The sequence below is a fragment of the Pristis pectinata genome, chromosome 35 (genome assembly GCF_009764475.1).
Source record: "Pristis pectinata isolate sPriPec2 chromosome 35, sPriPec2.1.pri, whole genome shotgun sequence".
Taxonomy (NCBI): Eukaryota; Metazoa; Chordata; class Chondrichthyes; order Rhinopristiformes; family Pristidae; genus Pristis; species Pristis pectinata.
In genome coordinates this window covers 3331961-3353058 of record NC_067439.1, presented here as the reverse complement: position 1 = coordinate 3353058, position 21098 = coordinate 3331961, and the positions used below count along the sequence as shown (strand labels likewise).

General features: G+C 42.2%; 1 protein-coding gene across 3 annotated transcripts; it reads right to left on the bottom strand.

Annotated features, from left to right (window-relative positions):
* Positions 1-95: 95 nt before the first annotated feature.
* Positions 96-15651, bottom strand: ccdc97 (coiled-coil domain containing 97). 3 transcript variants are annotated; one of them, XM_052044170.1, is made up of 5 exons: positions 15571-15651; positions 11082-11603; positions 6904-7149; positions 5322-5451; positions 96-3758 (listed from the first exon to the last, which is right to left on the bottom strand). In XM_052044170.1, exons 2-5 carry the CDS (start codon positions 11593-11595, stop codon positions 3632-3634), a joined length of 1017 nt encoding a protein of 338 aa, XP_051900130.1. In that variant the 5' UTR covers positions 11596-11603; positions 15571-15651; the 3' UTR covers positions 96-3631. The 3 variants fall into 3 exon arrangements, with proteins under 3 accessions (XP_051900130.1, XP_051900128.1, XP_051900129.1); XM_052044168.1 differs by lacking the exon at positions 15571-15651 and adding an exon at positions 15112-15329; XM_052044169.1 differs by lacking the exon at positions 15571-15651 and adding an exon at positions 14413-14836.
* Between the last annotated feature and the right edge of the window lie 5447 nt (positions 15652-21098).

Genomic DNA, 21098 nt, shown 5'->3' with positions numbered 1-21098 from the left:
GCATTGGAATGGTTAATGCACTTCTGCAGATCAGATGATGGAAAATGCATTAGCCTGAAGCGAACACAAAAATGTGAATAGGAAGACCAAGAAACTCCGATTTTGAAAAGCTTTTTATTTTCATCTCTGTAACTTGGTACATGTAAAATTATATTCCAGATTTATACAAAATGAGGAGAGGGTGAAATTACATTTTGTGAAGCTTCAGAATTTAAATTTATCTCATTAAAAAATAATACAGGAGCCTAAATGAAGCTCAGAGATTCATTTTCCAGAGAAACAGCCACTCTTCCCTCTTCTTCTAAAGGTGCTGGACTATAATTCCCCAGCCCTGGCTCGTCACCTTACTTGTGTAAGATCAGTTAGCAGAGAGCCACTGCGGGTAGGTCCCGGCTTCTTCTCGTACTTTCTAACTGCTCACCAGGGAGTGAATAGTTAACAGGAAACTAACACATTTAAGATATCTTTATTAATCACATGTACATCGAAACACACAGTGAAATGCATCTTTTGCATAGAGTGTTCTGGGGACAGCCCGCAAGTGTCGCCACACTTCTGGTGCCAACATAGCACGCCCACAACTTCCTAACCCATACGTCTTTGGAATGTGGGAGGAAACCGGAGCACCCGGAGGAAACCCACACAGACACGGGGAGAACGTACAAACTCCTTACAGACAGCGACCGGAATTGAACCCAGGTTGCTGGCACTGTAATAGCGTTTCGCTAACTACTACACTACCATGCCTGCCCCATACCGTGCATTTCCCCTTCCTCACCAACATATATTAAGCTCATATCATTGAGAGCACTCGTGTAGTAGAGGACAAAATTGGTTTTGATGTGGAAGATTATTCCACCCACCCTAGTTTCAAAAATAAAACGGTTCCCTCCTTATGACATCTGTTTCTTTGATCCCACATTTACACTCAGTTTACCTAGGCCCTTCAAACCCTGCGCAATGAACATTCCAACACCCATCACATGCTTGTCTTTTTTCACTGAATCCCATGACATTGATTTAATTTGGATTTGCCTCTTCTATACTGTTCTCCAACAAGTCTCTGAGCCACACCATTCTCCCCCACTTACTTCCCTTTAAGAGTGAAAGCCAAATTTAAAATAACTTTTGGAATTCAGGTTAAATCTTTAAAGTGACACATCGTACAAAACATCAAATGCACCTGTCATACACCAAAAAAAAGCCCTCAGGCAAGGAACTGAACTTTTTGTTTTAAAGAGTGGTTTTATAAAAGTCATTCAAGATCTGGGGGTCATTGGCAAGGCCAGTTTCCTGCCCATCCTTGCATGATGAGAAGATGGAAAATGAATACATGAGGGTTGCTAGGTGGCTTCAGCAGGGCAGATAAATGTTAGCCATATTGCTGTGAGATTGAAATCACATGTAGAGCCACATCAGGTTAGGATCATGTGCAGAATGAGGAGTTATCTACCCCACAGGATATTAATGAACCAGCTGAGTTTCTCCAACAGGTTGACAGCAGTTTTGTTTTCTTGAATTATTTTAATTCAAATTCCCAAATTATTGTGGCAGCATTTGGTCTTTTCTGAATTACCAGTTGGGTAACCAATAACCACTACACTGGATTGAGTGGACATGGAGAGGATATTTCCATTACTAGGAGAGTCTAAGATCTGAGGGCACAGCCTCAGAATAAAAGGGACATCTCTTTAGAGTTGAGATGAGGAGGAATTTCTTTAGGCAGAGGGTGGCGAATCTCTGGAATTCGTTGCCACAAAGGGCTGTGGAGGTCATATCATTTGGTGTATTTAAGGCAGAGATTGATAGGTTCTTCATTGGTAAGGGGATTAAAGGTTACTGGGAGAAGGCGGGAGAATGGGGTTGAAAAAAAAGTCAGCCATGGCCTAATTCTGCTCTTCTATCATTGGTGTAACCCATCAGTCAGGCCCGGATAATAAAAAAAAATCACTAGTTAGCAAACAGACTAATAACTTGGCTGACTAAAAACAACATTTGACCATCTGACTCAGACCTTTCATTTCACAGACTGCTGCATCTTCAATTCATATAGGTGAGGGTAATGTTCACCTCCGCCCCCCCTCCCCCCCAATAGTAGTTAAAACAGCAAAAGAGGCAACAGAATAAAAAATATAGAGTGAAATGATTTAATTAAAACATCCAAATCCCTGAATCACTCAAAATTTTATTTAATGTTAATTCCATGCAGCACACCGGAATGAAGAGCTAAATATACAGGAAGTTCAAAATAAAATTAAATCCTCTGATAACAAACACATGTTAATGAAGAGATCTGATGAGACCCGAAATAATAAATACCCTTCTTGGTAGGCTTGTGGGTTTTCTTAAGCTGTGCCATCAGTGGCCAGTGTCTCACTCTTGTTCCTGTACTAGGAGTTTTACAGTTCCATACTCTGGATGAATAGGGAGTTAGATCAAAATTGAACTTTGCTGTTTTGTGACTGTTCTTCATCAGAGTGGGAAGCTCTTCAGCACCTTGATGTATCCAGGTTCAGACCATGTCTATGTAAGGAATTGGAGTGCTTCACCTGAAGGCAGCAGTTCATGGTACAATGTATAGTGTCACTTGGCTGGGCATTTCTCAGTTTTCTTTTCATGAATGCCCCCAGTAATTTGTTAACTGGTGCTCAGACCAAGAAGTCCCTGGCTTTGGTCCAGGACTGGTAAATTTAAATAGGATTGTGTGATGCTGTAATATTATGGAAACAAAACAAAAATAATAATTTTAGTTGTCTAGAGAGCACAAGTTTATGGTAAGGGGTTAGGAGTTTAGAATGAATCTGGAACACACTGTCTGAGGCAGTGGTAGAGGCAGGTACTCTCACCACACAAGTATCTAGACAAGTATTTATATTACCACAGCACAGAAGGCTGCAGACCAAATGTTGGTAAATGTGATTGGTCTGGATGGGTGCCTGATGGCAAGCATGGACAGGGTGGTCTGTAGGGCCCGTTTCTGTGCTATGTAACTCTGCTTGACTCACTGCTACTCAGAGATCCCAGCTGGAAACTGCCAGTTTATATTTGAAGTCAGTGATTTCCATAGTCAACGAGCCTGCGACTGCTTCACCGTCTAAAATGAATGGCGAGGAGAGCTGGAGGTCAGAGGGAACCAGCACCTTCAGGACATTATACTACACATTATGCCTCCCGTATAGAACTGAGATGTTCGGCTGTGGAGATGCCACATCCTAGCGTGACACACAACAGAGGGAACAGTAAAATGACCGGGATTTAGAAAGCTCTTGACCTCCATGAGATACATGGGCCAGATTATTCCCTCGGCTAACTCCATGCAGATCAAGAACCAAACCATGAGGCTGCAGGAGATGTAATACCACTGGAGGATACTATTTAACATCCATTAACTATTCCATTCTCTCTTGTTCATATAATGGAAGTTGAGTCCGAGCAACAAGATACTTGGCCAATTAAATTATTCTTTAAAAGTAAAGGGAAGAGATGAGACTGACTTCTTGGTTTGGACATACCATGTAACAAAACCACAACACCTTCTCTAACAGTTCAAGAAATGCAGAGCAAACTCAGACATGCTGGTAAATTTAAAACTGAAAAAGGAGACATTTAATCGAAATGTGTTTGAATCGCATCATTCCCTGTCCAACTCCATTTCCATATCTTCAATTTCCACTGGCTCCTCCTCATCAAAGTATCGCTCCTCTTCATCACGATTCACAATGTCAAGGTTGTCAAAATCTGGGTTGTCGTCAACAGCACTGCAAGGGGAATGGGGATGGGTCTTAAAATAACAGCAAGTTCTACAGAGGTTTCCTAAACAGTGTTTATTTATTCTCCAACCTTGAGTGTCAGCTCCCTAGTGCCTTCCAAAGTTGATGTTTCTGTGTGAACCTAGATACCAAATGAGGGAACAAAAATCTTCCATTTACTCTGCAGCTCTCAGACCTTCAAGAGTTTGCAAAGCTCTTTACCACCACCAAGGACTATCCGATATCTAGCCCAGTTGAGGTACAGAAAGATCAGCTCAGCAAGCTTCCTGAGCAATGTGATATTGATTATTGGTTGAGGGGTTAACACACTGATGCTACACACTTCCCTATTTTCAACAGTGATCATGGGATGTTTTCACTTCCACTCAAGAGGCCAGATGAAACCATAATTGAACATCTCATCTGACAGATGGCACTTCTGATAGTGCTGCATTTAGCATCGTGCTGGAGTGTCAGCCTTCTAACCTCAAGCTTCTGACTCAGGAGCACTGAGCCACAGCTGACAGAGCCTCATATCTCTGAAACACTGCAAAATGCTTCACAGACAGGAGGATGATAAGCCAGCACACACCAAATTACACTGTTGCCATGGCGGTGAAATGATAAGCTGTTTCTTTTCAGTTAATCTAATAAATTATTTTCAAGGTTGTAGACAAGAACCACGAAATCTGACAAGCATTTATTTTCAAAACTATCAGAACACACAGAGATAATGAACTACCATGGTTTCTTTTGGTTTTAAATAAAAGGGGTCGAACCTCCACTGCTGGATATCACTTTATAGGACAGCAGATACAGTAAGGAGGAAGACTTTTCCAAAGGAACTTTTCCCAACCTCAGGAAGTGACAAACTACCACACAGCCAGTGCATTCTTCCTGAAATGCACCTACTTGTTGCAACTTAGGAAATAATATAGCCAATTTATATCCAGCAAGCTCTCACAAACAGCAGTGCAATAATGGCCGTACAACATGCTTTCTTTTAGTAATGCTGATTGTGTGGCAAATATTGGCCAGATCACTAACTTTTACATTCAACTAAAGTGTTGGATGGGGCTTTGCTTTAATATCTTACACACTTCTAACAAAGCAGCACTCTCACTGCACTGTGACTGTCAGCCTAGATTTCTGTGCTAAATCCACATTTGAAGGAGACAGAAGCCCATAGCAGAAAAGGAAACGAAGGGAGGATAATTATTCCAAAATCCAGAGAAAGAATAGAAACCAAAGTGATGAGCTTACTTGTGGCTTCAGCAAAGAGAGCACCTAACAGCCGGTTCTTAGGACCAGAGGGGGATGTTCAAAGAAGACTGATTATTTATGATGTCAACAGAAAGAGACAAGAATGATTGTGGAAGAGAGAAGCTGGAAGCTTGAAAGAAAATTAGCTGGATGGAGGAAATGCATTTGGTGGATTAGTGCTTTGAAACCAGACAATTAATCAATGAGGAAGTAGCACTGACCAGCTCAGTCTTTCCAACAGCAGAGACAGTTACAATCGGCCAAGTAGTTTCCTTCTGTGCTGAATGTATGAGTCTAAATGAAAGTTACCTGTAATCAAAGTCTCCATCTTCTCCGTCAAGGAAGCGCTGGTACATACGGCTCACAAATTCATCCCTCAGCATTGTCCTCTCATCATCACTGGGCACCCACTCTGCAGCTTTAGACTCAGGGCGCTCCTCTGTATGGAAACAGGAGCATTGGTACAAGGTAGAACTCAAACTGCATTTTAGAGCTACCCCAAAGACCTAAACAGAGCTGTAAAGCAGATGCAACGTTAAGCCATGCAATAAATGAGATTCTGAGTACATGCGAGCATTCAGATGAGTCACTTAGATTAGGCTCTGAGCCTCTTGAAACAAGAGAGGTTAGAAATAAAACTGCCAGATGTGGCATTGCCAAACTGAAACTGAGCTTGTCTGGGGATGGTGGGAACATTCACATTCCATTGTGAGGCCTCTACAGTTGCTTTCCCTGTGGACAATCTGTACCAGAGGATGAAAGCAAAGTTATAGCAACACTCCGGGGAGGGAGAAAAAAAAAATTGGATTTTTGCATCGTGTCTCTTGCAGAATTTATCTCAAATCCACAAATTCCTTCTCTTAAAATGACTTTACCCAGGTTCTCTCTCAATGATCACAATTAATGGAAAAAAATCATAATACCTGTAAACATTGGATGAACCTCCCACTATTTGCAAGGCTCATCAGGAGTCTGATGATGCACTCAATGCTTGCCTGAGCCTGGACAACACAGTCTCCCTACACTGTTCTCTTTCCACTGGAGACAACATCCACCATGACCAGGATAGCAAATGGTCATTACGACCATAAGTGGTAACACAACATTGACTAGCATTACTCCCTGCACCCCATATACCAATTAACTCTTCCCCCTCCCACAACTAATCCATTTGGGAGAAGTAAATTTGAATTTAAAAGCTAGTCTCAGTAATGGTAGCCCCAAAATTAGTGGATTGTTTAAAAATGCATCAGTTTCACCAAGGAAAAGAAATTCAGCGGCCCTGCCTGGTCTGGACTACGCCTTACTCCAGTATAGTGATTGACTTGAAGGCAGTTCAGGACAGGCATTTATCCCATGAAAGAACAAGAATCTTGCCTGTTGGATTATACCAAAATGTGACCCCAAATAGCTCCCAATGAAGCCGCTTATAACCAAACCTAGATTCCTTTGCCAAAACATCCTTTCCAACCCAAGATCAGTAGAGTATGCCACATTGAACCTCAGAAACCCATCGCTCCCAAGTCCCAAACAATGGGCTTTCTGATGGAACAGAATCAAGCTCTGCTGTAATCACAGTGGGCCAAATGGCCTTGATTTGTGCTTCAAGTTCTACTCTGTGTGATGCCCCTCACATTGCTAGAGTCTGGCAAAATTTATGTCAGAATCTCATATGAATTAGGAACAGTAGGAGGCCACTCGGCCCCTCAAACCTGCTCCAGACTGGATTTAACAAATGAAACAGTAATACAAGGAAAACATAATCCAAAAATGTAATCAGATAAGAAAGGTTTAGTGTAATAACAACAGTATAAGATTTAGGCTAACTTTCGATTGGCTGAATTATTCACTTTGCATTAAATCCAAGCCCTGAGATTTAAAAAAAAGGCACCTTCCTCTTCGTCTTCCTCCTCCTCCTCCTCACAGGCATCCTCCCTTTCCTGCTGCCACTGTAACCTCTCCTGCACAATCTTTTCCTGATAAGTGTTCATCAGTAGGTCTGATAGGCTCATTGCACCACCCAGATTCCTGCTGTTTTGAGCCAACAGCTCTTCCTCTGTCATGTACTGCCTGATATACTGTTCGTACAGCAGTGGATCTCGCGTTCGCATCTGCTCATCGCTGAAGTACTCTCCGTCTGCAGTGTAAAGACAAGCAGATGTTAGTACAGGTACCTGAGAGAATGGACCACAAAATCCCGGACAACAGTTCCAATGCAGTGTGGAGCAAGATTCTTTTCCTAATTAGATGAAGGCTTTTGTAGAAAGATTGGGGAAATAACCTGCATCCTGATTGGCAGTGATATAGGGGCAAGATTTTAAAAGTCACAATAGCGTGAGAGGAAATCTGTGCAGGATAATGAGAAGTTTTGCAGAAGAAATTAGTCAAGAGGCACCTTTTAAATACACAAGCAAAAAGCTGAAAGGGAAGAAGAAACAGGGCTCTGGGCAGAAAGCAGGGCAGGTGCATCAGAGGTGCAACACAAAATGGGCTGGATGTGCCCCCTCTATGCTGTAATCCTTTAATATTCTTGCATGTGATGTGGATGTCACTGGCAAGGACAACATTTATTGGCCATCGCCATTCACCACGAGCTGCTGGTGGCAGAGCTTCCTCCTTGAACCGTTGGAAGCCTGATGAAAGATCCTCTTGCAATATTTTGGGATGGGAATTTGAGGATATAGACTCAGTGAAGACAAAGGAACACTGATACATTTACAAGTTGGTAAATAGTCTACGATTTAGGAACAGCTTCTTCCCCTCGCTATCAGATTTCTGAACAGTTCATGAACACTACTTCGTTATTCCTTCTTTTATACCATTTATTCAATAATTAATAGTAATTTTATGTCTTTGCCCTGTACTGCTGCCGCAAAACAACAAATCTCACGACATATAAGTCAGTGATAATAAACCTGATTCTGATAGGGGAACTTACAAGTGCTGGGGCCAACTAGCCGAGGGAGATTTGGGAGGTGCTGTCAGAGTAATCCGAACAAGTTATTAAAATGCAATTTGCACAAGGCACATACTGGCAGTAGTTATTATAAAGGTCCTGCAGAAAGGAGGCATAATTTCTAAGAGAGACCACTACTTATAAAAAGAACCGATGCAACAGAAAAAGCATGTTGACCAATATTCTTTTTTTTTCTTACATATTAACTTTCCTTCAGAAAAAGAACCTTGTTAGAAAGATCAAGAGCAAGTGAAAATCAGAAACATCTGGTACATGGCCTGAAGCAGTAAACAGAAAGGGATACCAATGGATTCTATCGAGCTGTGTAAATATTTGCATTGATTGCACTATTTAAAAATTCTAAACAAACAGAAGAGTAGATAAAGGAGTGGGTTACAATGCTGTTAGCTTACTTCCAGCACCTAGCTCTGTCAATGCGACCCACAGGGTGAGAGGTCTCCATTCTTTGGTATACTGAACAAAATACAGGAAGAATAAAATTTCAGTTCTAACTGGTTACAAATGCAGCGATAAAATCGGCAATTATCTGATACAAAACTAGCAAGCTGGCTTGGGAGAACTGGGTGGATTTGAGAACATAGATTAGAAGGAGCTTCAGTTTACATCTTATTAGGAAGAGCTGACGCTGTTAAAACAAGATGCAAGCACAATATAGAGGGGAAAACTGTTGCATTCCTACTGTAGATTAGTACATCAATTCATTAAATATTATGGGAGAGGAGGAAGAGATTGTGGAAAATATTTATAATTGATTTTTTTTTGCTCAGAAGTACACGAGCAAAAATTACAATTTGCATGATATTCACTGACATAGAAAAGATTTATATTTTTATGGTTCAAATGTTCTAGCTTAACAGAGGTCAGAGGAGTGTGCAATTATCATGAACTGTGCCACTTAATATGTTTCATCCTGAAGTCTTACGCTCACTCAGGAATATAAAGTAGAATTTCTGTAGAAAAATCAGGGCAGCTTAAAACCATGGTTTGGGCCCCACACACTGCAGATGCTATATTAAACCAAGGCCCTGAATCCTCTCTCGGGTGAACAAGAAAGAACAGAGTAGTTCACTGTGGCTTCCTGGGGCCAATATTCATCCCTTGACCAACAACACCAACACAGGTGATCTGATTATACTGACTGGCATACCTCTCTCAGGTCCTATAGCCAGTGCCAACGAAGTACTTTGAAGTCCAGTTACTGCTCACATGTAGAAAACATGTTAGGGATTTTATACACAGCAAGCTCCCACAAACGGCAATGTGACAGTGGCCAGATTGATTGGAACCGAAGAGAGGAAAAATTAGAGGGTGGTGAATCCCTGGAATTACTCCCCCTCCCACACCACCCCCCCCCCACCACACATTCATCTGTGGGGGAAAAATGGCCTTGGTTTAATGTCAGTAAATTAGCACCTCCAAAAATGCAGCTCTCCCTTAGTACTGCATGGACTATCAGCCCAGACTTCCCACACTCTGGACTGGAGCCTGAACCCACAGTCTTGGGGGACATGTGCCTTCAAGTGGGAGGATGGAGGTTTAAAAACAAAATCGAACAAATGCAAAAGCCGGAAATCTGAAATATGAACAGAAAATGCTGGAAACACTCAGCAAGTCAGGCAGCATCTGTGGGGAGAGAGAAACAGAGTTAACATTTTGTCAGAACTGAGAAAAGGAGAAAATAAGTTATTCAGTCACAGAAAACTGAACTGCAACTGAAAACTAATTCGTTTTCTCTCCCTCTGACCCCCTCCCCCATCTGATGAAGGGTCTGGACCTGAAGCGTTAACTTGGAGGATGGAGGTTAATACTGATGATTCACACAAAGCAAGTTGGCCATCTCGCCCAAACCATTCATAGATTGCTGGATGCCCTTGCGTCGTTAGCTGCAAGGTGTTGGGCCTCACATTTCATGGTGGGAGTGGGGTAACAATCACATACTGGAATGTAAAAAACATAGAACAGTATAGCAACGAGAATTCTGTGCCGAACGTGATGCTGAATCGTCTTCTGCCTGCACGTGATCCATACGAATATAGTGTGTCTAACAGCCTCCTAAACACCACTGTTATATCTGCTTCCACCACCACCCCTGCCATCCTGTTCCAGGCACCCACCACTCTGTGTAAAAGAACTTGCCCCACACATCTCCTTTAAACTTTCCCTTCTCACTTTAAATGCACGTCTTCTAGTACTTTACATTTACTTTCAAAAAGATTCTGACTGTCTAAGTCTGCAAATAACTATGCAAATAGACAAGAGAAACAAAGGACTGCAGATGCTGGATTCTTCTACCCTCTTTTTTTTCCTCCTTACCTTTGACCCATCCCCCAGTGGATCTGCTCTCCCCTCCTCCCCCACACCTGCCTATCACTATCTCTTACCTGCATCACCACCCTGTGCCCACCCCGCCTCCTCTCTTCTGTCCACCTATCGCTGCTCTGCTTTTCCCTCCTATATATTGGGCTTCCCCTTTTCCTATCTTCAGTCCTGAAGAAGGGTCCTGACCCGAAACGTTGACCACCTGCTTTTCTCCACGGATGCTGCCTGGCCTGCTGAGTTCCTCCAGCATCATCGTGTTTTTCATGCAAATAGACAAACTTGATACTGGTACAAAAGCAAAATAGCATAGATGCTGAAACCAGAAATTAAAAAAACAAAATTGCTGGAATTATTTAGTAGATCGGGCAACACCTGTGGAAAGAGGAAGAAGAGTTAACATTTCAAATCATTGACCTTACGCCAGAACTGGATAAGGTTAGTGATAAAACAAATATTAAATTGCAATGTAAAGGGGGGGGGGGGGAGTAGGGGCAAAGAGAATAAAAGGTCTCTGATCAGTTGGCAGAAGAGATTAAATGACAGCAAAAAAACAAACTGCTGGAGGAACTCAGCAGTCAAGCAGCATCTGTGGAAGCAAAGGGATAGTCGACAATTTGGATCAAGATCCTGATTCAGCTTGTGCGATGCCTACTATGGTTGAATTATTCTCCAAATCTCACCATCCACACTAATGTTGAGGAAGACATTGAAGAGATTGTCAGCACCAGCCTAAAGGATGGACAGGGGAAAAAAAACTAGGTTTTGCACATCACCTTTGATCAGCTGCTGCAGAGCCGCGTACCTCTTGTTGCGAACGTTTGTTCGGGCGCTTTTCTTCATTGACGACTTCCGTACCTCATTACAATAAAAAGCAACTTCGTAGTTGCCAGCCAAGTGATGGAAGCAGACCAGGTGCTCCTCTTTGATGACCTTGTGAAACCGTTCCAGGAAAACCACTGGCTTGCAGTAGAAAAGTTCCTTGACAATGGATAGCTTCTGGTCATAACGGAGGTCAGGCTCATCCTTCTGTTGACTCTTGATCACAGCCTTGCTGCTCGATATCGTGTGGAACATACTGTTCAGTGAAGCGTCCATGGCACCTTCCTCCTGAAGGTCAACATACTCCTTGCTCACTCTGATCGCTGCTGCTGAGGCAAGAACACCAGGTTGGTTCTGTTCCCCTGCCTCATTCGGGGTGACCCGTCCCTCATTGGGAACTACAAGCATTTCCTCAGCCTGTGTAGTTACTTCTTGTGTGACAGCATCTAGAGAAGAGTCGTCTTGCATTCGAGGACCTACGGGTAATTTAAATTTCCCATTAATTAAGCAGTTTAATGGAACATTTTGTCTTTGAGAAAACAGAGCACTAAAGAGGTAGTAAAATTTCTGTAAGTACTGGAAATGCACTGGAAGCCATTCACCATTTTGTAGAGGAAAGGTATTCTAAAGTCTGGAATGGCCAAAACTAATCCTATCTTAGTAAAAGAATTCCATGAAAAATTAATCTCTCTCTTTCAGATGTTGACTGTCCTATTGCGCCATTGTTCTTAAATTTCAGATTTTTTAGTCTTTGGTTTATTTTCCCTGTAATTTTTAATCTGCCTCTCACTTACCAATCCTATAGGTCTAGCATTTTGAGTATAAATACACCTTTAAATAATAAAAAAGCAAAATACTGCCAAATGCTGAAAATCTGAAATTAGAAGTTATAGAAATTCTAAGCAGGTCAGAGACCATCTGTGGAGAGAAAGTAGGGCAAGAAAAAATGACATGTATTAACACTGTGCCTTTCATGTTCCCTACAGAACATCTCAAAGTACTTTAAAGCAACATTATACTTTTTCTAAAGTCTAGTCTCCAATGTAAGAAAGGTTTAGGATTCCAATGATTAACTTAATACATAAATTCTGTGTCCTTGTTCACTGATGCTCCCTGAGTGGCAGTATTCCCAGCATTAACTGTTTCCAATAGATGTTGAAGTATTTATTTAAGGTAATATTACATCAAACATGAACTACAATTAGAGATTTCAATCTCCTGGTATTCTGGAGGTGGGGAGCAGGTTAGGAAGAAAGGATTTACATCAAACATATAAAGACGAGGAAACCATTTAGGTTCTCAACTGTCTTCCAACATTGAATGAAACTGCAACTGATTTGTAATCTAACTCCATTGACTACTCTTTAAATAATTCCCATACTCTTTAATAATTAATCAAAATTCTAAAAAAAAGTTTTAAAATTAACACAGTATCGACTGTCATTTGCAAAATCTGTGCCCCTCTGCACATGGAAGTAGTCATCTTTTCTTCTGAAAATACTGAATCTAATTTCTAATCTATGTTCCTAATCTAAATTCTCCCACCAGTTAGTAGCGTTGAAGGAAATCAGCTGTTAACCATACTATCTTGAAAACTTCAATTACTTCTGCCACCAGGAAGAACGTTGGGCAGCAAGGAGATCTGAACCATCAGGTGCAGGTTCTCTTCCAAGCCACACATCACTTGACTGAATCACATATCATCATTCCTTCATTTTTGCTCGATCTAACTTCTGGAACTCCTAACAATACTGCAGCAGTACCAGAGACTTACGCAAGATCAAGGTGGGATGCTGTCAAGAAAGAACAATGCCTCCTCCTAATAATCATCTCAAAAATATGCAAGGTTATAGATACATACACACATTTCTCATATAGCATCGAGAATATGAAGCCTGCCAAAAACCAGTAAATAAAAGTACAGAAGAAATTGCAGAACTAGGCCACGTGGACCTTCGCACCTGTTCCACCTTTCAAAAAGGTCGTAGCTGATCAGATATTGGCCTCAGCTCCACTTTTCTGTCACACAAACCAGCCTCCCCTCCATTGACTCCGTTTACACTTCCCGCTGCCTCAGAAAAACAGCCAACATATTCAAGGACCCCTCCCACCCCATTCATTCTCTCTTCTCCCTCCTCCTGTCGGGCAGAAGATACAAAAGTTTGAGAGCACATACCACCAGGTTCAAGAAATATTTCTATCCCACTGTTATCAGACTCTTGAGCCAACCTCTCATATGCTAAAAGATGAACTCTTGATCTCCCAATTTACCTCATTATGTCCTTTGCACTTTATTTGTCCACCTGCACTGCACTTTCTCTGTAACCGTAACACTATATTCTGCATTCTGTTTTCTTTTTTAATACGTCTATATACTTATATATGGAAAGATCTGTCTGGGTGGCACGCGAACAAAAGCTTTTCAGTGTATCCCAGTACCAGTGACAATAATAAACCAATTCCTAATACTCGATTCACCTGCAGACCAAAAATCTAGTTCAGTCTTGAGTACCTCAAATAATTCAGACACAGGAGACTGCAGATGCTGGAATCCGTAGCAACACACAAAGTGATGGAGGAACTCAGCAGGACAGGCAGCATCTATGGAGGAAAATGGACAGTTGATGTTTTTGGTCAAGACGCTTCATCTGGGCCAAAATGTCAACTGTCCATTTCCCTCCATAGATGCTGCCTGTCCTGCTAAGTTCCTCCAGCACTTTGTGCAATACCTCAAATATTTCAACTGCCACAGCACTGGGGGAAGAGAGTGAAAAGCCTCTGAAAGAGGAAGATTTTCTCATCTCCATTTTAAATAGGCGACCCCTTATTCTGAAATTAAGCCTCTGTCTACACTTCTCGCTGAGTTGGTAAAGCAGTCAACATAATCAAATATGCCACCTACCCTGGACATTCTCTCTTCTCCCCCCTCCATCGGGCAGAAGATACAAAAGCCTCTAAGCATGTACCACCAGGCAAGGACAGCTTCTACCCTGCTGTATTAAGACTATTAATGGTCTCCTAGAACGATAAGATAGACTCTCGACCTCACAATCTACCTCGTTATGACCTTGCACCTTATTGTCTGCCTGCACCACACTTTCTCTGTAACTGTAACACTTTATTCTGGGTTCTGTTATTGTTTTCCCTTGTACTACCTCAATGTACAGATGTAATGAATTGCTGTATGGATGGCATGCTAAACAAAGTTTTTCACTGTACATGTGACAATAATACACCAATTTATCAAGTGTAGCGGTTAGTGTAATGCTTTACAGCACCAGCTACCTGCGTTCAATTCTGGCCACTATCTGTAAGGAGTTTGTACGTTCTCCCTGTGTCTGCATGGGTTTCCTCCGGGTGCTCCGGTTTCCTCCCACATTCCAAAGACGTACGGGTTAGGAAGTTGTGGACATGCTGTGTTGGCGCCGGAAGCGTGGCGACACTTGCGGGCTGCCCCCTGAACACTCTATGCAAAAGATGCATTTCACTGTGTGTTTCCATCTTCTAGATCCCCCACCCCAATTCTTTTAGCATCTATGCTATTAAATCCACTCAGAATATTTTAGGATTCAATAACATCACCTAAACACCGAATAGCATGGCCCCAGTTTACAGTCCCTGTACCACCCCTGGGAGCACCTTCACCGAAGGAGCTTCAGCGGTTCAAGGTGGCAGCAGCAGCTCTCCAGCCCCTTGCCGGGGGGGGGGGGGGGGGACCCTGGGCACCGACAATAAACGTTGGCCTTGGCAGCCACCCCAGATCCCAACAAATGGATTTTGCAGGTGGAAAAACAATTGACTATATTCCAGGGAACACAGCACAAATCTCTCCTTGTAATTTAAGCCTCGGGAACATGAAATCATCGTGGAGAACTCGGCGCGACGTCATCCCCCGGCGGCCGCGGATCCTGCCGAGAGCCGAGGCCTCGGCCCCGGGTCCAGGCCGCACCCCTCGCCCCCGCTGGCCATCACCCACAGCTTTACCTTCCGCCGGGTTCGCACAATCTTCCCCGTCCATCGCCTCACATTTTACACGCGGTTCATTTCCATTTTGCCCCAGATATCATTCAATAAAAAGCGTTTTAATCCAAAGTTTCACAACCCGGAATCCAAAGCTCTACGGACAGTTTCCGATCATCAACAGGATCCTCGCTCGGGGGAACTAATTGCCGCTGTAAAGTTCCGGCCTCCGAACAGACATTAACAACAAATTAATTGAGATTTATTTTAAACTGTTTGCGGCATCTATTGTTAACAAATGGTAGAATTTCACAATTGATGCTTTTTGTGTTTTTATTTTTAAATCCTGTTATTTTTGTTGAAAGTTAGTGGAGGTTGTTCAATGTTTATTTTACATGGAGTCATTGAAATTAAGGGCACTGAAGGAGGCCATTTGCTCTATTGTGTCCATCACGACGGAAACAAAATCCTACCGACACTTACCCCTCTCCCCAGCGCTGGCTTATACTCCATACCAGCCCTGGACCTCAAGATTTTGACTGTCGACCCTGACGATGAGATGGACTCTGACCTCACGATCTAACTTGTTGTGACCTTGCACCTTATTTGCCCTGCACGTTCTCTGAAGCTGTGACACTTTACTCTGTACTGTTATTGTTTTTACCTGTACTACCTCAATGCACTCTGTACTAACCCAATGTAACTGCACTGTGTAATGAATTGATCTGTACGATCAGTGTGCAAGACAAGTTTTTCACTGTACCTCGGTACAAGTGACAATAATAAACCAAACTGGGCCAAAAACTGGGCTGTACCCCCTGAAGGGCATAGATGATCAGAAACTTTACTCCAGGACAGGGGAGCCCAGAACTTAGAGGGCACAGGTTTAAGGTAGAAGGGGAGAAATTTAAAGGAGATCTGAGGAGTAAGTTTTTCACATAGAGGGTGGTGGTTATCTGGAACGAGCTGCCAGAGGAGGTGGTGGAGGCAGATACAATTACAAGGTATTTAGATAGGAAAGATGTAGAGAGATAGAGGCCTAATGTGGGCAAATGGAATTATCATGGACAGTCATCGCAGTCAGCATGGATGGGGTGAGCTGAAAGGGCTGTTTCTGTGTTGTATGTTTCTATGATGTCATCTTTTCAAGTGCTCAACATTTAAATGTCAGGAGGGTTTCTTCCTTCATCATCTTTTCAGGGAGCAAGCTACAAACTCTGACTATGATTTGAAGGAAGAATCTTTTCCTTGAATTCTTTACTTATGTTTATTTTAAATCTATGTCCCCAGAAGGAAAATGGGCCTCTCTTAATTATATATTTAATTTAAAAATCTCTCATTTGCTGCTGCTGTTGCGAAATAAACAACCCCTAATTAGCCAATCTTCCCTTTATTTAAAATTCTACAGCAAATCTTCTCTATCCAGTTTCCAGTAATATGGTGACCAGAACATTGGCCTATAGTCTAACCAGTGTTTTTTTTAATAGTTGGAGCATGATTTTCAATGCTTCTATTTAAGTGTTTATGTCTTCTTATTTATCTATTCTGATAGCTTTGAGAATCTCTACATATGCAGTCCCAAGTCTCTCTGTTCCTCTATGCCTCTCGGTATTCTACCTCTTTAAATATTCCTTTGCCTTCTTTATCCTCCTAAACCTATTACCTTGCACTTTGTCATACTGAATTTTACTGGCCATTTTTCTCCCCACCTGACTAGAATTCTTGCAGGTTTTTGCAGGCTGCAGCTTATTTCCTTTTTGTCAATGACACGACCAGTATTTGTATTATCTAGTTCTATATCAATATTTCATTCTAAATAATGAGATTTAGATATAGAATGAATTGAGTGAAAATGAAAGATTTACTATTCTCATCAGAGAGTGCAATAAATTTGCATAAAAATAGTTAATATGTTTCAAACAGTGAGGCTGAAATGCAACTTCCATTATTCACCTAGTAAGTCACTTGGCCTAATGGGGAAAGTGGAGAGAAAAAAATGCAATATTTAATGTGATATTTCACTTTACATTTTGCTGAATAATCTGGCCATTATTTATTTACACCACTCTAAAGGGGATGTCTTCTGAAGAGTAGAGATTATTTTCTTATTAAGGTTTTTTTTAAGGACAAGTTTTATTGCAGAAGTAACAAAAGTAAAAAATGAATATTACCTTGGCAGTCAGTGATGCACTAAGGTTGCTTGGCTGCTCACTGGTCACAGAAAGCCATGAGCATACCAATGGACACTGCTGACTCTCTCTTCAGATAGAAAGACGTTCAGTTGAAACAGTTCCAGTTGTCATAATATTTAAAGGTTATAGGAGAACTGGAGAGGGGCAAAAGAGATTTATAAGAATGATACCAGAAACACAAGGTCATGCTTATGTGGGAAGGATGAATAGAATGTGCTTCTCTCCAACAACAACAGCATCTATATCTTCATCTCTTCTCATGCAGTCCCACAGAATTAAGGATGAATTACTACCATCCTGATGTGTTTTGAAATGGTTCATGAAGCCAATGTGGGAACTGCAGAATCTTTGAGAGGTTGTAGCCAAAAGGACAGGCAGGTAGGAAGACTGTAAATTGTTGCACTCCTTCTACCACTCATGCATGACTTCTGAATGGTCCCAAAGTGTGGTCTCCAGATTCTCAAGACCATCCTGAACGCTCCTCCTCCAGCGTGAGTGGTTGTGAGCCAGACACCCTAGGAGTTGTATGTAGGTGAGGCCGCACTTGGAAATCTGTGTACAGTTGTGGTCACCCTGTTATAGGAAAGACATGTTTAAACTGGAAAGAGTGCAGAAAAGATTTACGAGGATGTTGTCAGGACTTGAGGACCTGAATTATAGGGAGAGGTTGGCCAGGCTAGGTCTTTATTCCTTGGAACATAGGAGAATGAGGACCGGCCTTATAGGTTATAAGAGGCGGATGATAATTGTCTTTTCCCCAGGGTAGGGGAGTCCAAAACTGGGGGCCATTGGTTTAGAGTGAAAGGGGAAAGATTTAAAAGGGATCTGAGGGCAACCTTTTCACACAGAGGGTGGTGAGTATATAGAACGAGCTGCCAGAGGAAGTGGGTGTGGCAGGTACAACAGTATCACTTAAGAAGCACTTGGAAAGGTACATGGAAGGGTGGAGCTTGGAGGGATATGAGCTGAACGCAGGAAATTGGGACTAGCTGGATGGTCAATGTGGTCGGCATGGACTGGTTGGGCTGAAGGGCCTGTATCCATGGTGCATTGCTCTATGAGTCTGAGGATGTTGAATTTCTTCATGCAGGCTTTGAGCACATCCTTGAATCTTCTCCTCTGTCTTAGTAATCTTATACCACCTCTAAAGTAGCAAAATATCTCAAGTGCCTCACAAGAGCGTTATCAAACAAAACTTGACGTTGAATCATATAAGGAGACTTTATGAGGACCAAAGGCTTGTTCAAAGAGATGGATTTCGTGGAGCATCATTAGGCAGAGAGTAAGTCAGGGAGGTTTAATGAGGATATACCAGAGTTTAAGTCTTGGCAGCTGAAAGCATAGCCGCTAATTGTGAAGAAACTAAAACCAAGGATCAAGAGGCCTGAATTGGAGGGGAGCCCAGAGATCATGGAGAGAAGTAGGGCTGGAGGAGGATACATGAATGGGCAGGGTCAAGACCACGGAAGAACTTGAACAGAAGGATGAAAAATTTAAAAATCAGGCATTGCTCAACTAAGAGGTGGTGTAGGTCCGTGAGCGCAGGGGCTGATGCTAAACAGGGTTTGCTGTGCGTTAGGACACGGGCACCAGAGTTTTGGATTAGGTCAAATTTGGTATTGTAGAACAAGGATGGAGGAGGTGAAAGTAACAGATTTTTTTTACCTATACAGTCGTGTGCATTTCTGTTCAGCACAGTTGTATTGCAAAAGTAACGCTGTTCACTTTCTTATTGGTTGCTGTGCTGACCCATACTGGCTTACTTTCACCCTAGAAGGGAGACAGCCAGAGTATATTGGAGTGGTCAAGAGCCATGGAATGGGGTTCAGCAGCAAGAGGAGCTGAGTCAAGTAATATTAGATGTGGAAATAAGTAGGTCTTAGTCAGGACCTGGTTGTAGTTTAGATTGTTAGGATTTTGAAAGTGCAATTGTAAGGTGACACAGGTCGATAAGGTGGTGTAGAAGGCATATGGCAAGCCTGCCTTCATAGGGCAAAGAATATACAAGTTGGGACATTATGTTGCAACTTTACAAAACATTGATTAGACTGTACTTGGAGTATTGTGTGCAGTTCCGATCACCACATGTGGTTGCGCTGGAGAGAGTGCAGAGGAGATTCACCAGGACATTTGTCTGAATTGGGGAGAAATTGGATAGGCAGACCCTTTTTTACCTGGAGCGAAGGAGGTTGTGGGGTAACCTGATAAAATTATGAGAAGGATAAACCAGGTAAATAGTCAGAATCCTTTTCCCATAGTGGGGTATCAAGAACAAGAGGGCATGTGAGGGGAAGGTGTTTCAAAAGACGATCTGAGAGGTACTTTTTTTAAAAACACAGAGAGGGGTTGTTATCTGGAACTCGCTGCCAGAGGAGGTGGTGCAGTCAGATGCAATCACTACATTTAAGAGACATTTAGACAGGCACTTAAATAGGCAAAGTATGTAAAGATGTAGGCCTAATGCAGATAAATGTAATTAATACAGATGATAAAAAGGTAGGCATAGACATGGTGGACCGACGGGTCCGTTTCTGTGCTGTACAACTCTATGACTAAGTCAGTAGGGAGAAATGTTTCTGGGAAGTGGACAAAGAGGAAATGAGATTGGGAGAGAAAAAGGAGATGAGACAATGAGAGGAAGTGATCAAGGAATAGCAAGGAAACAGGCAGCTGTGAATATCAGTGGGGTGGGTGGGGGGGGGGTACATCGGAGGGAGAGACTGAAAGGCAAAAGCCTCAGAGGGGAGAAAGACCATGATGAGGTAAGATAGAAGTTGACATCACCAAGGATGAGAATATGTTTAGTACAGAGAGGCTGGGGAGGAAAACACTAAAGATCTCTCACTGAGGAGCAAGACACCAACAACCTAAGCCTAGGTTCCTGTCAACACCTCTGACTTTTTAGTAACTATTGGAGGTTTATCAAAGCACAGAAAGTTTTAATAGGATAGACACAAACTAGAATATTCATTTGTGGGGAAGAACAAAACATTAGCAAAAAGTCAGACACCAAGAAATCTTTGCCAAGAGAGTCTGATGTGGAAATTGTTACCACATGTTATAGTTAATGTGAAAAGTGCAGGAGTGTAAAGCCTTTAGGAATGTATTGAGACACAGCAACGTCTTTGTGAAAACATTACAAGCTGCATTTAAGATGAGTTTAAAGGAAACATATCAGGAGGGAGATAAGAGTGCATCGTACTCAGCGGTGAAAGCAACTTAAATTCCTTTCTGGTACAATAAGATCACTCATTGTTGAATTTACCCAACTGCACTTACTGCATCGGTAACTTTCTCTCTGGTCCACCTATTGTCACCTTGGTCAGGCTGCTGGAGTCAGATACTGAAAATGGAAGGTGGCTTTGATGTTGGTATGGACTGTCCGGGCTGGATAAAATGGTTCGTTTTTGCACCGTTTATGTTAAGTAAAATCAATTCTCTGTCATTATATCTGTTTGAGTTGATGACTTTGGGGTAATGATCCAACTAAATGGTATGGGAAGTGTTACAAGGGGGAGGAAGAGGAGCACAAGAGGAGGAAGAGGAGCAGAGACATGGAAAGAAAATTTACAATCCATATTGCATAGAGCACAGAAACAGGCCATTCAGCCCAACCAGTCCATGACAGCATATATGCTCTACTTGAACTTCCTCCCATCTGCCCCCATTTAAATCCATCGGCGTGATCCTGTTTATCATTGTATACTTGTCCAGCCTCCCCTTAAATGTCTCTATACGTATCTTCAGTTCCTGTTTCTCATCATCCTTTGTACTTTCCTTCCAAATTCCCCGTTGGATTTCCTGCTGACTATCTTCTCC